General features: G+C 41.7%; 1 protein-coding gene across 1 annotated transcript in view; it reads right to left on the minus strand.

The window, feature by feature from the left end:
* Positions 1 to 11070: 11070 nt before the first annotated feature.
* The window catches only part of LARGE1 (LARGE xylosyl- and glucuronyltransferase 1), a 612831-nt gene continuing 602847 nt past the window's right edge, over positions 11071 to 21054 (minus strand). Inside the window, exons 13-15 of the mRNA XM_036759140.1 lie at positions 20644 to 20790; positions 15068 to 15263; positions 11071 to 12665 (exon numbers count right to left, since the gene is read on the minus strand). Of these exons, the coding sequence (XP_036615035.1) occupies positions 12468 to 12665; positions 15068 to 15263; positions 20644 to 20790 (541 nt within the window). The 3' untranslated portion in view covers positions 11071 to 12467. The remainder of the gene's footprint in view (positions 12666 to 15067; positions 15264 to 20643; positions 20791 to 21054) is intronic.

Below are 21054 nucleotides of genomic sequence, written 5' to 3' on the forward strand. Positions count from 1 at the left end.
GAAGCGACTTGGCCCATTATCATACAACTAGTAAGAATCTGAGGGTGGAATTTAATCAATCAGGAAAGCACCTATGAAGTACCTGATGTGTTTCAGGCACAGTCCTAGAGAATTTAGATGCAAAGACAAAAGTGAAATCAGTCCCTGTCATTAAGGAACTTACATTCTATGGGAATATAATAGTCTCATATTTGCAAAGGATCGTAGGATCACAGATTTGGGGCTAGTAGGGATTTCAATAGCCATCTAATTCAACCCACTCATCTTACAGATGACAAAACAAGCCCAGAGTTCACAGAGGTAGAGATGGGATGGGATTTGAACTGAGTCCTTTCACTCTACTTCATGTAGGAGAAGCTAGGTGGCGCTATAGTGGATAGAGTGCCAGGTCTGGAGTCAGGATAATTCAAGTTCTTGAGTTCAAATCCAGACTCAGACACTTACTAGGTATGTGACCCTGGGCATGTCACTTAGCCCTGTTTGCCTCAGTTTCCTCTTCTGGAAACATGAGCTGGAGAAGGAAATGGCAAACCACTCTAGTATCTTTTCCGAGAAAACCCCAAATGCATTCACGAAGAGTTGGATATGATTGAAACAATTGATCAACACCAACCTTTCACTCCAGACTTTCTTGGGACACAAAGTTATATTAAGTGTCTCAGGTGGGATTCAAAACAAGGTCCTCTGGACTTCAAACTGAAAACCCTCTTAACTATGCCACAATGCCTCTAATCCAATCCCTCATTTAGTAGATGAGGAAAATGAGTCCTAAACATCTGAAGCCACTTGCCCAGGGTCATCCAGCTACTAAGTGTCTAAGGCTGGATTTGAACTCATGAAGATGAGTCTTCCTGATTCCAGGCCTGGCACTCTCTGTGCTATGGCCCCACCTAGCTTCTTTTATGTGAACTGGAGTGAACAGACCTTCATTGAAAACCCATCTTTACCTCTGTGAACTCTGGGCCTGTTTTGTCATCTGTAAAATGAGAGGCTAGGACTAGGGGGCCATTGAAATCCCTGGCCATCTAATCTGACCTCATGAGAGTTAGTATTTGAAACCAGGTCCTCAGACTCCAAATCTAGTGTTCTTTTCCCTACAAAATGACTGAAGTGGTCCCAAGTCATGAGGTCACAGATTGAGAACTTGTAGGAGTTTCAGAGGTTAACTTGCTCTATCCCCTCATTTTAAAGATGAGGAACTTGAGCATGTGACTTGTTTATGGCCACACAGCTAGTGAAATGTACCCCCAGGATTGGATCCCACCTCTTCTACTTGCAAATTCAGTACTGTCTTATTCCATCCTGATAGCCAACTCTAGGACACTTTTGTCTCTTACCTTGCATATGAATTTGGTTGCTTTAGAGTCTTTCCTGAAATCTTCCACCTTGGTATCATGGGGATATTTGAATCCAGTAGTTGTGGGAATCATCTGTGGTTTCCAGCCCCTTCAATGAGAAAGCCTCTGGGCATGGTAGTTGTGCCCATTTCTCTTACAGAGACTTGGTGAGAAACCAGAAAGTAAGTTGAGGTAACAAGGGCCCTCCTGACCCAGCAGATGGACAGTTCCCAAGGCCTTCTCACACAAACACCCACTGAACCATCAAAAATGCTTTCGAACTTGATGAAGGGGAAACAGAAGAAATGAGTCATAGAGAAACCTTTGAGGGCTGAGGGACTGAGCTGAAGTCAGGTAGAATCAGATACATCACTGAAGTACTCTTTGTAACTCCAGTGCAGCTCATTCCTGTCTCTAACTACATGTCCATGTCCCAGGCATGCAAAGGTTGAACACTACATGGTACAAAAATGATTTGTTTCTGTATATATTTGTGGAGGAGAAGTCAAGGAGCATTGTTCTCTGAAACCATGATCTGGCTTCCAGATGTGTGATATATGCCACAGATAGCAAGTATATTAGCTCCAAGAGCTAATGAACCTCAGTTTTTTTTTAAATCCAAAATTGAGAGGGAGCTGGGCTAGAAAATCCCTAAGAGCCTTTTTGGTTCTAATCTTCTGTGTTGTAATACTCCATATTTAATGGCCAACATTCCATGGTCCATTTAGCTACTCCCACCTCAAACATTCTATATTCTAAATTCCCTCCTAGCTCTGATGTTCTGCTTCCTCCCAGATCTGACTTCCTCTGTCCTAATGTCCTTTCCATGTTTGATGGTCTACCTTATGTCAAATTCTATTTCCTGACATTCTATATTCTGTGTTTTAAGGTATCTCCCAACTCTAACATTCAACTGAAATGGCATTCTCCCCCAACACTGAAATGGCATTCTCCCCCAACACTGAAATTTTATGTCCCATGGTCCCTCCCATCTCTGACATTATTTGTTCCAAGGTCCCTCCTAGCTCTGACATCCCATATTCTAAGGTCCCTCCCAGCTCTGACATTCCGCTAAGGTCCCTCCTAGCTCTGACATTCCATGTTCTAAGGTCCCTCCCACATCTGACATTCTCTGTTCCAAGGCCCCTCTCAGCTGTGACATTCCATGTTCTAAGGTTCCTCCTGGCTCTGACATTCCATGTTCTAAGGTCCCTCCTAGTTCTGACATTCCATGTTCTAAGGTCCCTCCTAGCTTTGACATTACATGTTCCAAGGTCCCTCCCAGCTCTGACAATCTGCATTATATGCAGATGCTCCCTTTTCTTAACTGCCTTCCAACAACAAAGTTTTAGGCATCATTTTCTACTTAGGCTAGCCAGCAATGTGGATTAGCACAACTAGATGGAAACAAACTCTGCTAGGTAGTCCAGTCAATTGTGGAAGAAGCTGCTTCTGGGCCTCCCCTTCCTCTCCTCTTTTCCAATCTCCAGCTTTGTTTAGGAATGTCTAGCTAGCTAGAGGAACAATTGGGGCAGTCTTTTTGTCCTTTTTAAGACTGCAGCTCTCTTAAGTCACTGTGGTAGCTCCTGATGCCACAGTTAATCTCCTTTGGAACCCAAAAGCGAAGCTTGGAAGGGCACCAAGAGTCTCATACATTAGCCATTAATAAAGTTCCCAACAATTAAGTGCAGGTGGGGATGGCTTCCAAAAGAACAAAACCCTGATTGCGGTCATTTCTTGGATCACTAGATGCTGGGCTTGCTTTTTTTCCTTTAACTTTGCAGTTCTGTAAGGGCAACTGGGGGGCCAACCGAAGAGAGAGGGTGATGGGAATCCCCGAACTGCTGGGCTTTAGCTCATTTGTCATGGAGTATGGTGGAATCCAGTGACAAAACAAGAGAACTGGATGCTGGAATCCAGAAGTCCTTCCCCTGCCTCAAATATTCTTAAAACACTTGGCCTGGCACTGTCCTTTCATTATTCTTATCCTTGTATATATCTGCTCTTCTTCTGCTCATTTGACTCTACGTTCCTTGAGGATAGACACTGTCTCTTTCCATCTTACTAGATTCAGTCTTGGCACCTAGCGTAGTGACTTCTTCATTTCATCAAATAATTTCAAACAATTTCATCATCAAATTATGAAATTCGGGCATTGGAATGGATGTAAAAGGACTTCCCAACAGGACAGGGCCAGTTTTATTTTGGGGGCGGGGTGGGGCTGTTAGAGAGGAGGATTCATATTCTGAGTAGGGGTTGAATGAGGGGACCTCTGAAATGTCTTAATTCATGTTTGCTTGGTATGATTCTCTGGATTTATTGATCAATTTCTAGTCCAAGAGTTTTTAGATCAATTACCAGGAGTGCTCATGAATGGGACATGAAGATTAATTGAGGGTAGGAAAATGTGATCTCAAATAACCTCCAATGTTCTTGATACTGTCCCCAAAGATACTAATATGCCTCTTATTATTTATAGACAGCCACCATTCTCTCATCCTGTACCCAGCATTCTCAGACTACACTCAGACCATACTTTGGTAGCATTGGGTAGTAGAAAGGGGAAGAAATGAAGAGTCAAGATATCTGGGTCAGAATCCAGGCTTTGGAATTTTTGATCTGCATAGACCCTGGGAGCAGTGCTTTGGCCCCTCTAAGCCTCAACTTCCTAATTTATACAATGTAAGTAATAATAATACTTGCAGGGCCCACCTCAGAGAGTAATATTGAGGAAAGCCTTTATAGATTTCAAAGCACTAGAGAAATCTTGTGACTATTATTTCTAGTCAAAGGAACCAGTAGTTAAGGTTTTTTGACTCTGTTTTCATGATTGCTACGAGGATCTCTTCCATGATAATGCACCATTCAAAGCAGACCTTCAGAAATGGTCACCAGCCTGGGTGGGAGTAGGAGGCTTTCTCTTTTCTTTTCTTGCTATGTCGGGAATGGGTCACAGGCGCTTTTTCCATTCGAGGCATTCAGCATTAAGGGTTCCTCATGGAGCAAATGAAGAAAACATTGCAATCTCAATTCTGAGTTCTAAACACCCCGAAGTTTTTTATTCAAGGTAAATGCACGAGGTCAGGCTGGCTGTAGTAACCCATCTGATGGAAAGTCTTCTTGGTATTTTAGAATCTGAAAAATGTCTTGCCTGGTTGATCTGACACCCCGCCCCCACGCACTGGGAAAGTACAGCCCAATCTTAAGGGATTGCTGAATGGACCCTTCTTGAACTTAGCTGCCAACCCATCTCACATAAAGAGTTCTCTTTTCCCTCCTCTATTCCCATGGGTGTCTAGCTCTACTGAGCTGGAGCTCTATGCATATAACGGACCCCCTTTTTGGCTGCTTACCAATCCAAAGAAATGGGATGAGGGAAGTAGCAATACTTTTACCTGACAAAGAAAGACTTTCCTGACCTTTTAACAAGTGCCTGTTGGTTTTTAAATTTATTTTCTTTTTTTATAGGAAAAGATGCCAAGTGACTTAATTCTACCTTGTGCACCAAATAACCTTCAGAAAAAAAATCAATATTGAAATATTAATGGACAATTTAACTTAGGTTCATAAATTATGCCGAATCATGATGGAGGTCAGAATTCCTGAGTTCTTAAGATAGTTCCTTTTTGTGTAACTTAAGAGACAGAGGATAAGATATATACCGATATACATCTTCAACTACCTTACAATTAACTATTTTGTATTTATTTGCATTTACTCTCTTTGTGTTTATCCTGTATATAATTATATATGTACTTATCTCCCCTTTTCAAGGAGAGCAGGACTTATTTTATTCTTTGTATGTGTATCTAGCCCAGTGCCTGGCATACAGCTGGTGCTTAATAAAGACTTGTTGATTGCTAGATATGTTAAATTTGCAAGGTATTCCAGGAAATAACCACCCCTTTTGAATGCTGCTAGAACATTTACACATGCACATGGAATTATTATTCACACTACCCTAGGACAAGACCATTAGCTGGTATTATTGCTCTATTATAGGATTCTGTTAGTTCCAATATGGAGTTTTTAGAAAAGGATATTAAAATGGTGCCATCCCAGCTGATGTTCAAGGCAGGTTTCATACTGCTGCTGGCAAATGGGAATGTCATTGAGACCTGGTCTGAATTCAGAATTGAGCCACCAACACATGGAACCATATGTGTGTGTGCGTGTGTGTGTGTGTGTGTGTGTGTGTGCGTGTGTATGTATGTATATGTATATGCATATGTAGATATGTGTGTATATACCAGGGGAGGGGGGAGGCCACAAGGCCTCCAGGCCACAAGTTCTGCACCCCTAGTATACATACACACAGAGATATTCACACATACATATACACGTATATGTGTATACTAGAAATATGTTATATATATACTTATACATTTATTTATATCATATGTATAAGTTTATAAATATGAATATATGTTTACATATAAAACTATAGTACATAGTACTGTAATTTTTTTAAAAAGGCACAAAAATTGATTGTAAATGTTTGTTTCCTTAAATTTCCTGCAGTAACAGTTTGATATAAGGGTTTTCCTTTGAAAAATACAGTTAAGGGGAAGCTTGAAACCTGAGTCTAGGTCCTGTCTCTGACATTGGCTAGCTGTGTGACCCTGGACAAGTCATTTAATTTGAGCCTCAGTTTCTTTATCTGTAAACTACAGATATTAATAAAATATCTCTAATATCTATTGTACGGCATTGCTGGCTTTCTATGATGATCAGATAATATATGCAAGATACCATAAAAACCACTAATATAAATATGAGCTAACATCATTATTGATGATACTAAAAGGTGCATTTTAAACAGAAATGCTAAGTGTATATGCATATATATATATATCAATTTAACTTCATAATATTCAAGAGAAACCATTTACTTAGACATATTATTATGGAGATTAGTCAAAAACTTTTCATAATCAAAACAAAACAAAACAAGGTATAGTCTATCATCAGATACCACTTAGATTCTAGCTTTTCTCCTGAAGCATCACAGAACAGTTTGCCCACCAGCCTCATCTGTTGCCTTCCTGTGCTCTTAGCACACTGTCTTATCTATTTAGACCATTTGTGAAATGGAATCTTGGCAAAGTATCTCAGAACAACTTTCCATGGCTCCAACTCTATTCTCATATTAAAAAAGACAGAAAGTCCTATGATTGGATTGGGGTAGATGGCCACAGACATCTCTTCCAATTAGAATTCTGTAAACAACTTTTGGTCTGATCAAATCTATACGTGGATCTCCCGATGAAACTCTCCATGGCAAACAGGGACAGTCAGTAAGGTAGGTTTTGAGTCATACTTGCTGAATCTTGCTCCTTGTTTGGGAAGCCTATTTCTGGGCACTGCCCATTACCCTTTCTCTGACTTTGCTGATCTTTCCAGAGAAAGGAAAGATCACACCAAGCAAGAAACAACCTCTTGTTTAAGAACAAAATATAATGAATGAGATAGCATAGGTAATATTCTTTGCAAACCTGAAGTGATATGTTAGCTATGATGATTATTATTAAAAAGAAAGATTTGTGGAGAGCATGTTGCCATCTCCTGTGTGTGCTATTTGTACACAGGAAATATGAGCTGAATATTTGGGCTTTTCTAGTATGTTAACTCCACCTATGTAGAGAATGCAAAGGTGTTTCTGTTTTTGTCACCACCTATTTTCCTGCCAAAATTTATTGCTCCCTTTCTGATAACCAGTCTTGCAGCATTAATGGAGGCCAGGTCATTCATTCGAAGGTATAGAATTAAAGTAGATTGATGCTTTTGAGATGTAGCACAAAGAACTGACCTGTAAGTTCTATGTTCTCAGAAACCCTTTACAGCAAATATATAAACATTCTATTCATGCGGGGCTTCTTAACCTGAAGTTGATGTGACTTCAGGGGGTCCATGAACCTGGAAGGGAAAAATACATCTTTCTTTCAATATAATTTGTTTCCTTTGTAATCTTCTGTATTTAATTTTATTCATTGAAAGAGATGATTCTGAGATGCCCAAAGACTTTATTGGACCACCAAAGGGGTCCAGCACATCAAACCTGTCATAGTCTAAAGTGCTAATACCTTGAGCTCTCCTCTAGGGAGAGATTACATTTCATCATCTCTTTCCATCTGGAAATCCAGGAAGCATCTTAGAGGTACAATGATCCCTAGATTCCATTTACTCATACAGTGACATGGAGTCCACTGTCTAGTATAAGGTTGAGCAGGAGAGTTCTGGGTTCAAATCCTAGCTCTGACACTTAGTAACTGGGTAAATATAAGTCACCTCATCTCTCCGGTCATCAGTTTCCTCATCCATAAAATGGAAATTACCATTTTTGGCACTAATTGCATGGGGTGTTTATGAGGACAGTACTTTCTAAGTCTCAAAGTGTGATGTAAATAATGATGATAAATGATAGCTTCAATGGATAGCATAGAGGACCTTAAATTTGCAAAAGGTTTTACATCTCATTTGAGAATAAGTTAATATTAGAGTGTAGCTCTAATGTGTATGTGTATATTCTGTATTTCAGTGTATTTTTTTGAAAGATAACTCATCCATGGGTCTGATGAGATTGGCTGCAGGTTGCCCACCCCTAGACTCTAGGCCTTAGGGAAATGTATGGAGCCTAGGGTTTTGGGGGTGTTAATTATAGTCAAAGGAAGAAAACCTTAAGTTCACAACAACTGAAAAACAAGTAAGCTCTGGATTATTTCTGTGTCAGGGCAGTGGCCCCTGGCCAGTGAGAAGGCAGGTGTATGTAATGCTGGCCAGTGAGAAGGCAGGTGTATGTAACGCACTTTTGGAAGTGAAGACCCAAGGATAATAGTAAACATATATTTTTAAACCACATGACATCTAAGCAAACATATTTAGAGATAAAACTCAATGAAATCAAGGCTCATTATAACTTGCCCTGACTTGAATGACTGCTGGCCTATGGAGAGTGGTTCTCTGTAGGATTTTCTTCAAGGTGTGTGTCACTAACATGATCAGACAATGGAGAAAGATTGTGACATTCATTCTGTAGACCTCTTCTTTTGAGCCATCCCTGCCTCCAGAGCCATGGGAAATTCCTTTTTCTAGGAACAAGAAACATTTTTCAGAGAATCCCAAGTGACTGCATGTGTGTGTGTGTGTGTGTGTGTGTGTGTGTGTGTGTGTATAAATGTATGTATGTTGCTTGTACATAGTTATTTGCATGTTTTCTCCCCCATTAGAATGTAAGCACTTGGAGGACAAGGAATGTCTTCCTTTCTCTGTGTCCCTAGCACAGTGCCTAGCACATAGTAGGAGCTCAATAAATGCTCACTGACTTGGCAAACTTGGAATATACATCTTGGTATCCATGGCTATGTAAGAGAAGGTGGGGGTCATTGAGCATTATCTAATTAGTATGGCAGAAAAAAAAGACTTTGAATGCTAAGAGACATCATGGCATTGTGGATAGAGAGTTGACCTTGAAGTTCAGTAAGATCTGGGTTCAAATTGCACCTTTCATAGTCAGAGGCTGCACAGCCCCGAGCCCTTTAACCTCTCAGTGACCCAGGCAATTAAATTGAATAAAAGAACCCAACCAATAGGGTTTCCACAATTGGAGTTCCTCACACTGATGAAATCACTCAAAAATGCTTTTGTGGCACGAAAAAGGACCCTGACCAGGAAGAGTACGACAGAGAAGGCGGTGGACCAGCTAAGGAGTGGATGTGGAGGATGACAGATGGGCAGCTGAACCGGTGGAATGCCTCTATAGAGGATGTATGGAAAGGCAAGGATTGGAGTTGTACAGGATGACTGTGTGGATGGATTATCAGCGGAAGGAGTGTCTACCTCAAGGAAGTCATGGAACCATTGAAGTATTTAAGGAAAAAATGACACAGTATAGACTAGAAGTATGTCTCCCTTCCCCCCAGCTTTGTCATTGGGATCATGGTGGTGAGCACTGAATGTCACTTTGTTAGAGCATCCAGTAGTGCTTAATTTAAAAAGAGATGTATATATAATTATGTATAATATATATTGTATGCATATATAATTCAGGTAAATGTGTATATACCTACGTACATAGATATACATGTAGATACATACATGTGGGATCAAAGTCACTGAATATCACTTTGCTAGAGCACCCACCAGTGTTTAATTTAAAAATATATATATATATAATTACGTATAATATATATTATTTGCATATATAATTCAGGCATATGTGTATATACCTACATATATAGATTTACATGTGGATACATACATGTGGGGTCAAAGTGAATGAATGTCACTTTGCTAGAGGACCCAATAGTGTTTAATTCAAAAAGATGTATATACACACACACACATTTACAATTATATATGGTCATTTTCCTTTGTTTTCAAAGACGACCAAAATGACATTACTCTGCTAGAGTCAAGTTTCAGTGTGTCCAACTGTGGCTGATCAGGCTAATAGCTCAGAACGCTCTCCCACAGGTTGGGCACAAATAGTCCATGTGAACATTTTGGGTGGATTCTTTGAGTTTGTGCATCTTGCATTTCTCTTGAGTTATTTCAATCCTGCTTTGCTCATAGGGTACAGTGCCTTCTCTGATGTGGGCACGCCATGCTGATGTACCTATAATTCGGGTATATATGTATATATCTACAAATGTTTCATATATGTATATAGCATATATAGATATATATCTAGGTATATGCAGTGAAACAATGATTACACATTGGACTTGCTTCTTAAGTGTTTTCTATAAGCTTTATGTAAAGCTGAGAAATGGAAAAGGCTATTCAAGGTTCTATTTTACTGACCTTGGGAAAATTATATAACTGTGTTCCTTAAGTAACTAAACTTCCTTGGAGGGCATGGTACTAGTTAGCCCAGGAGTCTCATCTGCTTTGTCCCAAATGTCTATCTTCACTTAGAGGTAGCAGAGTATGCCAGAAAGACCACTGGCTTTGGATTCTAATGACATGTTTGAAGCCTGCCTTTATCAATTATTACTCGTGTGGCCCTGAATAAGTCATCGTACTTCTCTGGGCCTCAGTTTTTGTGAATATAAAGGAAGGGAGTTTGAGTGGTTTCCATTTGGGGGTTCATGATGATGGTCCAAGATTGCTGGGGTGGGAAACCTGCAAACTCGAGGCCACACGTTGCCCTCTAGGTCCTGAAGTGTGGCCCTTTGACTGAATATAAACTTCATGGAACAAATCTCCTTCATAAAAGGTTTTTTTCTGTCTCAGTTGAAAGGCTGCACCCAAGGACCTAGAAGGCAACATGTGGTCTTGAGGCCACAGGTACCCCACCTCTGATCCAAGGTATTTGCACTAAAAATTCTTTAATGGGGTCTTAAGGAGGAAATAATTTGCAAAGAATATTATGAATAGTATATTCAATTATTTAGGGAATCAAAACACATTTGTTGTTGGTGATGATGGTAGTGAAAGGGGTTAGTGGAACAAGAAGAAATGGGAACCACTGAATTAGGTAGATGACCTCAAAGGTCCTTGTCACCTCTCAACCAAAGATTCAACTTTGGGTGAAAATAAAAATGTCCCATGTGGGCCAAAAGATGAAACAAAAATCTAACCTGAGGTAGGGAGGGGTAAGGGTGAACACCTCAGCATGATCAGGAAAGAAGACAGGAGGATGGGTCAAGGAATGGGAATGTGCTACTAATTGATTCGAACAGCTCTGCCACAGAAGGATTCTGAGGCACTGTAACAGAGGAGGAGGCAGGAGGGCAGCAAAAAGAACAGTCTGTTCTCTCATTTATTAAAGTCGGCTTTCTCCGGCCACATTGCAACTTGATACAAACAGCCCAGCAGAGAGGGTAGTGCATTAAATCTTGTTCCTGCCAATGTAAACACAACAGTAATAGTGAGGAAGAAAGAAAATGGTCAAAAGTCCAGTGTCTCATCATTCTGGATGGCAGCGACTCCTCTTGGGGGATCCTAGGCCATGGTGGTAAGTTCTCTCCCTGTCCATGGTGAAGTGGGCATGGCCATGCCCCAATACAAAATCATTTTCTTTCCCTGAAATCCACCTTCCCCCAAAGGAATCTTTATTCCTCAAAATGAAGCTCTTTTGTAATCCAGTCATTCTGAGAGTTGGCAGCTTTGGCAATGTCTGTCCAAGGTCAAGGGGCAAGTTCATCCTATCCAGCTCACTTAAGAATGACACACAACATTCCAACCTCAATGTCTTTTTTTAGGATCCACTGTCCTGCCAATAGAAAAGTCAGCCCTTGTTTTGTCCTCATTCCACTCATGTCATTTTTAGAAGGCAAGGGATGCGTATCATAGGTGTTTGTTTCCAGTTTTATACTTTCAGTCAATTTTCAATACCAGTTCCAGACGTCAATCTTTACTGTTGGATCATGAGAAGTGAATGAAAATGACTGAGGCCACTGACTTCCTTTCTGAGCCTTAAAGCAATTACTTCCCCCAACCTCTCATTTTGAACTTCCAGACAAAAAAGATTGACTTTGAGGATAAAGAACCAACCAAAACTACATAAAGATTTGAGCCAGTGGTATCCCCCTTCTGTTCCTTCCCCAACGCGGAAAGAGTAGCGCTTCTTCCTTCTTCATTTACGATGACAAATGGTCAAACCAATCCTTTGGCCGACTTTGCTCTTGGGTGCTCATTTAGGTTGACAGAGTAAAGAAGAAAGTTCACTTTTAGAGAAGCAAAGTGGCTTTTTTAATTTTTGAAATTCATAGGATGGCAAATCCAAGACTTCCACTTTCCCCCCCTCCCAACTGAAAGCAGTGCCATGGTTATCCAGTGGCTACATAAACATTCTGAAGACCTGTTGTTGCTTTGTTGGAAAGAAAATAAGCCCTTTCTCTCAGGCCACTTCTCTCTCTCCCCATGGTCTTGGTGGATGTCCAGTTGGGTTACATGCCTGCATCTTCAGAGCACTCAAGTGAGAGATGGGGGAGGAGTGGGCATGGTCCCAGATCTCTGCAGCAAAAATGGCTGGATTGGACCAGGGGAAAAAAGGAAGGAAAAAATCCAAACAAAACAAAAATCAAAAATAATTTCTCAGTTTCGAGTTTTTAAGACCGGGCCCAGGATAGCAAGTGGTTCTCACCTTCCATTGTCTCTGATCTCCCAGTGATGGGACCCATTATGCTAGCTGTTATTCTCAGCCGTGAGATATTTAAGGGCAGCAAAGCCGTAGCGACGGGACATGTCCTGCTGGAATTCCTCCTTTAGGGTCTTGAGACAGATGCGGTATTGCTTGTTGGAGCGGAACTTGGTAATATCGAAGCTGGGTGCATGGGGCATATGGATCATGTAGGCATTGGGGAGCACAGTGAACTCATACTCCTGGGAGAGAAAGACACCAACAATGAACATAGTGAACCATCCCAAGGTCCTTACTGATGGTTTATGGTGACACCAGAAAAGCAAGGCACAGAGCAAGGGATGAAAAACACATGCACTCATGGAGGTCACCTCAGTGGCATGAAAAGCACTGGCTCTACAAACTGCAATAGAATTTAGGGCATACATCAACTTTGAAAGAAATAAGGGTAGACCCCAGGAAAAACTGGAAGGTGGAAGAGAAGAAAAGCTGAGAAAGAAAACAAACAAAATGGAAATATCCCACCAAGATTTCTCAACTGCAAAAATTGTTAGTCATACCTCACCTAACCAGGTACCACTTCTCTGGCATCTTTGGCTTTCTGAGCCACATCTGAGAGTTAAAATGGAACCTGGCCCCACCAACCCATCAAAGGCCCTGGAGCAGGGCACTTGATGGTACAAAGCCTGTGGCCTAAAGGTTGTCATTTTAGCAAGACTTTGTTTTCCAAGAAAGTACATTTTATACCACTGATTATAAAATGGCCCCTAAATTTTGAGCAGTTTTTTGAGTGTGGAGTCAGGCCAACTTAGCTCCAAGTCCTAGTTCTAACATGAAGTTTCTAGAACATAATTTAATCATTTTGTGTTGATCCAGTGTTGTCATTATGAATGTAAATTGTGTTCCTGTGATGTTCATGTAACATATTTTATACTTTTGGGTCCATAGGATCATTGCTGCTGTATTCACTGGCCCCAGAATGCTATCTATCTATCTATCTATCTATCTATCTATCTATCTATCTATCTATCTATCTATCTATCAATTTAAGCTTTACTTTCCTCAGAATAAATGCCCATGAGATCAGCAGTTCAAGGAGTATGAATGTGGACAAGTCATATTATCTCTATGTTCCTGAATTTCCTCATCCATAACATGGAGATAATAATACTCAAACTGTCTCATGAGGTTCTCCTGACTAAGGTGTCTTCTCAGCTTATGGGGTAGTTGTTGCCATTTATTCAAGGTATAGTCAGTCTTTCAGGTCTTCACTCAAAGCCTATTTAACTTTTAGACTCAATTCATCAAACTTTCAGCCACTAAGGGGCCTCTCTGATAGCAACTGGTATTGAAAGCTGAGTCTGATAGGGAGGAGGAAAGTGGGAGAAAAAGATGAACTCGGCTATAAAAGCTCCAGAGCACACAGTATAGAGACCAAGCTTCACAACCCAGGCTTCACTTTTTATCCATTTGACAGTGTGTAATTTACTTCCCATTAATTAACTAACCCCAGTTGGCCCATCTTTAAAATGGACATATATTTAACCTCATGGGGTTTGTTGCAAGGAAAACAAAATTTAAATTTTCCTCTGTTGCCATATGAGGTCATTTGGTTTAGGGGCCATCGACCCCATCAAAAGATATAATAATCTCTGAACACAGGAGTATATTAAATGACCAACCAAGGACAATAACTGAGGTTTACAATGAGGACCCTGAATCAACAAGAATGGGTTAAATTATGTTTCCTATACTTTATTTAAAAATCACATCTTATCTGTTCAAAAGACTTCCTTTCCTGGGTTCAAGTCCTGTCTATGAAATATGCTGGCCCTTCTCTGCGCTTCCGGGAACCATCTAAGTCGATGCATTTGATGTAGTTGATTATGGAGGATTTGCCAAATGAATTTAGTGGAGGGAGTGGAGGAACAAGGGATACTTGTGTACCAACATAGTCAAAGGGGATGGAGTTGGGCCCCTAAGCTGGGCATTCTCTACCTTGCTAAAATAGTAGACTGGACTCCAAATATTCCTGGAAACCACCTTGACTTACCTAGATAATTTGCTTATGACAACTCATTACTCAATGACCATGGGTTAAGTTGATCATTGTTACAGATTTTCTATTCCTTTAAGGCAGTAACTAAGTAACTCTGAGCTCCTGCCAACCACATTTTTGTTCAAAGAATGGGCATGTCTTGCTCAGGTTTTCTGCTGTGAAATATGGGCACTTGTCTTCTAACTTTATTTGCTTTCTTCATGACCACTCATGAGCTAATCCTGACTTTAATATTGGCTCCTTCTCTAGGCTAATGGTTTAGAAGGCTGGTTTCACCTTTAGTCGGGTGCCTTAGGAAGGGAACAATAGCTAATGATTTTTTTCTTGCCTCATCATTAAGAGATTATAGTGATTTTCTATAATGGAGTAAAATGGATGGTCAGTGAAATGTTACTTCTTTCAAATTCAAGGCCTAGGTTCTAGACCTGCAACTAACTATCTGTGGGATCTTGGCTAAGCCTTTTTCCTTTCTGAGCCTCAGTTTCTCATCTGTAAAATAAGAGCAATTGGACCCAGTGGTCTCTGAAATGCGTTCAATCTCTATGTAATTTCCATGAGATATGGGGAGTTTGGGGCTCACTTTACCTGTGCATCCAGTTCCATGATGTGGGCCACCTTGTTCCAGCCAAACCCAACAAACCTTCGGTCATATTCGGGGCAGTCACGCCTCACCACAACATATGGTTCAAAGTCTGCTTCCCATTCAACCCGATATGGGGTGGTGGCTGTTCTCCACTTGGCGAAGTTGGTAGGGGCATGTCCTTTTGTCCAAACATGATACCTTAGGACACAAAGAGAGATGAGGTACTGATATGGGGAGTGGTAGAATCAGTGTCAGGAGATCCAACATGGCCAAGGGTGGCATAGTCGGGCTAGGGCTTTATGTTGATGCGTACAGCCTTTTAAGATCAGGATGTCAGAGGCATGCTGCCATAGAGACCTAGCCACCATTTTGTTCCGTGCAACCTTCTATCTATCTAGAAGACCTTCTATACATCTTCTGTTCTTCGCATCATTGTATCAAGAGAGGCAGGATGGTATTTTGATAAGAGTTTGGGCTCATGGAATTTGAATTCAAATATCATTTCTTGCACTTACTACCTAGTATCTTAGGGCAAGTAATTTTGTCTCCTTGCACTTCAGTTTCCACCTCAGTAAAATGAGAGGGTTGCACTCGAGGACCTTTGAGGTTACTGCCAGCACTAAATGTACGATCCCAAATGAGAGCTAAGCAGGAAATGAGACTGGCCAGCCTCAGATCCTTCCTGGGTATTTAAGGTCTACTTTGTCCTTGATATCACTCTATGTAATCTGATGGCCTTGTACTCTCCTTCAATTTGCATTCTTTCATTTAAATGCTTGTCAAACCTCTGATAAAAGTGTGTCTACAGTGGGTGACTTTTTCCATTATATTTCAGTCATTCGAGATATACCTCCCAACAACGTGCCCTCCCCTGTACAAAGAAAAAGCAGGATGGTAAAGCCAATCAACGGGAACCATGCCTGATGGTGCATTCGATATACTGTACCCATATGACTCCCCTGCTGAAAGAAGGGAGAGGACCATTTGTTCATCTGTCCTTTGGGATCAGTCACTGCAATCACTCAGTTACATTTCTGTTTAGTCACTTTTTCCTACACATTACTGGGTGACCTTGTGTTATTAAGATTCAATGTACTCAATGACCATATTGAGGTTTGGAGAGCAGCCATTTAAGAAGGAGTGTGCATGTGTGTGTGTGTGTGGTGGAATGGGTATGTATGTGTCTGTAGGTTAAGACCTTCTACAAGGGAAGTTACGAATGTGTCCAGGTTCAATTTCAGAAATGAGTATATTTGCTGTTCTTTAGCCAGCATTCATGAGTAATAGAAAGAGGAGGACAGAATACACTAGGGTGTCATGCCCTGACCTTCCTGCTGTCTCCCTGTGTGACAGTGGCTAAGTTACTTTCCATCTCCATTTTCTTCCTCTGTAAAAAATATGGGACTGGAATCACAAAACTGCAGATGCTCAAAGGTTGAAGGTGCCTCAGTTCAACCTGTTTCTGAAAACAATTCAGCCCTGGAGAGCTGGGCCCTCCAAGGACCCTGCCAACTCTACAGGTCTAGGATTCCAGGAGAATTCTGAAGCCATAGGGGGAACAGTTCTTCAGAAGGGGGGAGAAAAGGAAGTTGTCACTGGGCTGCTCCTGCCTGCTTAGGAGCTGGGTCTTGGGTCTCCATCTCTGTCAACTCAGAGCCTTTGATAGGCACCAAACTGGTAGAAACATGTCAAGTCAAGTGATGGCATTTCAATAAAGCCTACAAGAAGGAAAAGAGATGAGGCTGTCACATGTCAGGGCTAATCCTAGCAATAGCTCTGGGGCCAGGGCAGCCTTGGAAACAAGGGATTGGGGCTTCTGTCCTTGGGAAAGTTGCTGCTAAGGCAATCCTGAGGGCTGCAGCCTTTGACTACATAGGCATCATGCAATCAGTGACCATGCCTGCTGGTGGTCTAATGTTGATTCTCTTTGGCTTCAGGGATCTCTGGCCTGTTTTGATGGACTGAGAGTCAGGAGATTGGGTTTGCACCTTGACTCTGCCGCCTTCCTATCTGAGCTTTAGTTTTCTCATCTGAAAAATGACAAAGTTGAGTCATCACTTCCAAAAGATGGATGGTGAAGCACCCCTCCTCCTCCTTGGTGGAGGATCAGAGGGGCAGAAGGAGGCCTACATTTTCAGACATGGCCAACGTGTTCATTGAGCTTGCTTGGATGTGGTTGTTTGTTATAAGACAGGGCTCTCTTGGGCTGGTGGTTGGGAGTCAGGAGGGCAAAAAAAGAGTGTCAACAAAGCATTTTTGAAAAACAATTAAGAAGGAAAATATTGTTTTGAACTAAATTTCCATCAGAAAGTAAGATAATGCTGTTGTTGCCGCCAAGGATTAGACTTCGATGCAGCTGTACCTCTTTCCTACCTCCTGCTCCCAATGGAAAACATGGGAAATTCTGATGTATGTAAACTCACAGGTGGAAGGGGATGGGAGATGGGGGAAAAAGAGAGACAGAGAGAATGTGCGTGTGACCTTTCTGGGGGAGAGTCCGAACTGCGATCACCAACTCTTATGTAATTTATATTTTTAGAGAGTGACCTGAAACGCTAGAATGCTGAGTGACATTACTACTACCACTACCACCACTACTAATAATGATAATAATTTGTTGTTCAGTCATTTTTGGTCACGTGCAACTCTCCATGACCCTATTTGGAGTTTTCCTGGCAAAGATATTGGAGTGGTTTGCCATTTCCTTCTCCAGCTCATTTTACAGATGAGGAAACTGAGGCAAACAGGGTTAAGTGACTTGCCCAGGGTCACACAGCTAGTAGGTGCCTGAGACTAGATTTGAACTCATGAAGATGAGTCTTCCTGGTTCCAAGCCTAGTGCTCTATTCACTGGGCCACCTAGCTGCCCAACAACATTTGATATAGTACTTTAAGGCTCACAAAGGATTTTATAAGCACTCGTTCTTCATCGCTGTGTGAGGTAGGTAATATTACTTATCCCTAATTTACTGATGGGGAAACTGACACTAAGAGTGATTAAGTGACTTGCCTAGCATCACACAGCTTGAGTCTAAGTCAAGAGTCAAACTCAGCTCCTCTCTATTCTGAGTCCACTGGACTATTTAACCAACTTGTCTGTACCGACACACATACTATATATCAAAGGCAACACTTGAACTCAGATCCTATACTCGCTGCTTCATATCATCTCTTATGCACATGATCAGGCAATCATGTAGTCAGTCAGTAAGCATCTTATCAAGTGCTTGCTATGAGCCAGGCTCTAGGCTAAGTGCTGGATGTATAAACCATTTGTCCTCTTTCTATAGAGTCCCTAGTGTGGGACCAATTGAGGACTATTGTAAAAAAAAAAAGGAAGGGGAGGAGGGTTAATAGACGGATCCTAGAATCCGAGGTGATCTAGTTTATCTTCACCCTCTCATTTTCCAGATAAAGAAAGTGAAGCCCAGAGACATTAAGTCACTTGCTGAAGCTAGTGAATGACCGAGCTGAGGATTTGAACACAGGTCACCGGATTACAAATTCAGTATTCTTTCCATTAGGTCATGTGACCTCTCCTTTCTGGGCCTCAGTTTCTCATCTGTTATGTGAAGCAGTTGGACGAGATGACCTCTAAGGATCTATTGCAGCTTTAAATTTGTGATCTTCAAATCCGTTTCTGGGCTGTTCACCCATGACTTTTCCCCCTTCCTCCTTCAATCAACCCCACAGATTTGGCCTCAATAGACATCATTAGAAACCGCCCATGAGATGGCGGGACGAAGCTGACTTGGCTGGATCCTCTCCCCGGGAAGAGGCCATCAGGCTGCCGAGGGCATTTTTTGACTAAGGAGAATGAGCCAGAGGGAATGGATAAAGAGAGCTTTTAAAATAAGCTTGTTTGGGGCATTGTCTGGACTCACATTGGTAAGCTTTTAGCCTGTCCTTCAAAGTGCTGACATTTGGGGCCCTGTGTCCCTCGGAAACAAGGAAGCAATGGCTCACTTCTAAGGGCGGCATCCACTTCTTTGGGCCTCTCAGGTCCATTTAGCAAATTGTCTCCGCCAGGCCACTCCATTAGGTGAAAATTGCTTTAAAAAGGATGCTTTTGTGGATTAGATTTTTCTCCTATTTCTTCAGAATGGATGGCATTTATTAAAATGGAGGGGGAGAAAATGCAGTAGTTTTCTGGTTCAGGTCTCCCTTCAAAGGCTACAGAAGAGCTAACATCTTCCTCTAGGTTCTCCTCTATTGGCTGCATGGCCAACCCTCTCCAGGAAGCAGAGTGCATTCTCCCTAATCCTGTGGGCTGTCGACAACACCACTTCAAAGGGAACAGAGTCATGTTTTTCCCTGGAAATCCTGGGGCAGGAAAGGGCTGTTCAACAAGTAAGATAAAAGAAATGGGCACACAGGAGCCCAAGGGAGCAGATGCCCAGGACTCTTAGGAGGATGTTTCAAACCAAACAAACTTGTAGATGGGGGAGAATGGAAGAAAAAAATGAGAAATAAAAAAAATTTAAAGCATTTTTATTGACAAGCTCTCACTTGGGTAATAGAATACTAGGTCTAAAATCAGGAGCCTAGGGGTTTAGCGACTGGCCTCCAGCACTAATTTAGAGCAGATTCTACACGCAGGAGGCCTGAAGGTGGCATAGTGAAAATAGGGCTAGATTTGGACCCTGAAGACCTGGGTTTCTATCCTTACCACCATTATTTACTGTGACCTTGGGCAGGTGGCTTCCCCTCTGTGGGTCTGGGTTTTCTGCTTTGTAGTGGAGGCATCAGAAAGAACAATTTGGCACATTAGAGAGAGAGCTGTGGAGTCAGAGGAGCTGGGCTCAAATCCTGCCTCCGACCTTTATTCCCTGTGTGACCTTGGTCAAGTCTCTCAGCTCTCCTAAGCCTCAGTTTCCTTTTCTGTACAATGAGGGGGCAAGGCGAGATGGCCTCTGAGGCTTCTTTCAGCTCTAGCTTTATGATCCTAAAAGGAGAGGGGTGGTGGGCTAGGCTAGATGACAAAGTTACTTCCAGCTAGACTCACAGCTTTGTCCACCAGGCAAAAACCAATGGCATTACCCAGAAATGCAGAGTACTTCTATGACATGCATTTGGTAACTAGGGTTAGGGACCTGAAGACAAGCTTAGACGTCAGTGCAAAAAGTCTTCCCTCTCACTGGTATTCCCTTCTGCAGGATTACCTTAGACCCAGTGGAGAAAAAGAAGCCAATTCTTTGTAGTTTGTAGAAAGAAGCTCATTTTGAGGGGCCCTTCTAGGTCAATCCTTTAAAAGGACCCTGCCTCCCTCGAACTCTCCACCATTTCTGGAGTTAGTGCTAGGAGAGAAGTGTATGGGGACCATTATGTGGCATGCTAGACAGTGTTGGACTCAAAGTGAGAAAAGACCTAAGCTCAAATTCTTCCTTAGGCCCTTGCTAGCTTTGTGACCCTGAGCATGGCTCTTAACTTCAGTTTCTTCATGTGCAAAATGGTACGACCCTAAGGCCGTATCATCAAACACTTAAGCACTTCGCAAATCTTAAAGGGTGATATAAATGTTAGTGATGGTATTTCAAAAGATGGCTTGTTGAAGCCACAGGTGAGTGTCACTCCTTACCTGAAAGTGAAGAGAGTCCCCATATCCAACATCGATAGGAGCTCTGCTTTGGACTTGGGGAAGGATAGGCGGTACCGGAGAGTTTCAAAAGCCGGAACAATTAGCGCCTTCTTGGTATTGGCCAGGTCTAGCTGGACGACTGACTTCCTGGTATGAAAGAGAATATAGAACCAAAGAGAATCAATTAATTCTGGATCTTTGTAGGACCTCAGGAGCCTGGGTTTAGAGCACCTTAGAGGTAGGTCATCTTTTTCAAACCATATCTAGGCATCAATTACCTTCAATATATTCATTCAAATTTCAATGAATGACCCTTGAGTGATGATAAATTTACTGTCTGTTCAGAGAGATAATTTTGCTGTCCAACAGTTCTGATATTTTTTTTAATAATGGGTGAATATCTTCACTTTT

Source organism: Trichosurus vulpecula, chromosome 5 (genome assembly GCF_011100635.1).
Source record: "Trichosurus vulpecula isolate mTriVul1 chromosome 5, mTriVul1.pri, whole genome shotgun sequence".
Classification (NCBI taxonomy): Eukaryota; Metazoa; Chordata; class Mammalia; order Diprotodontia; family Phalangeridae; genus Trichosurus; species Trichosurus vulpecula.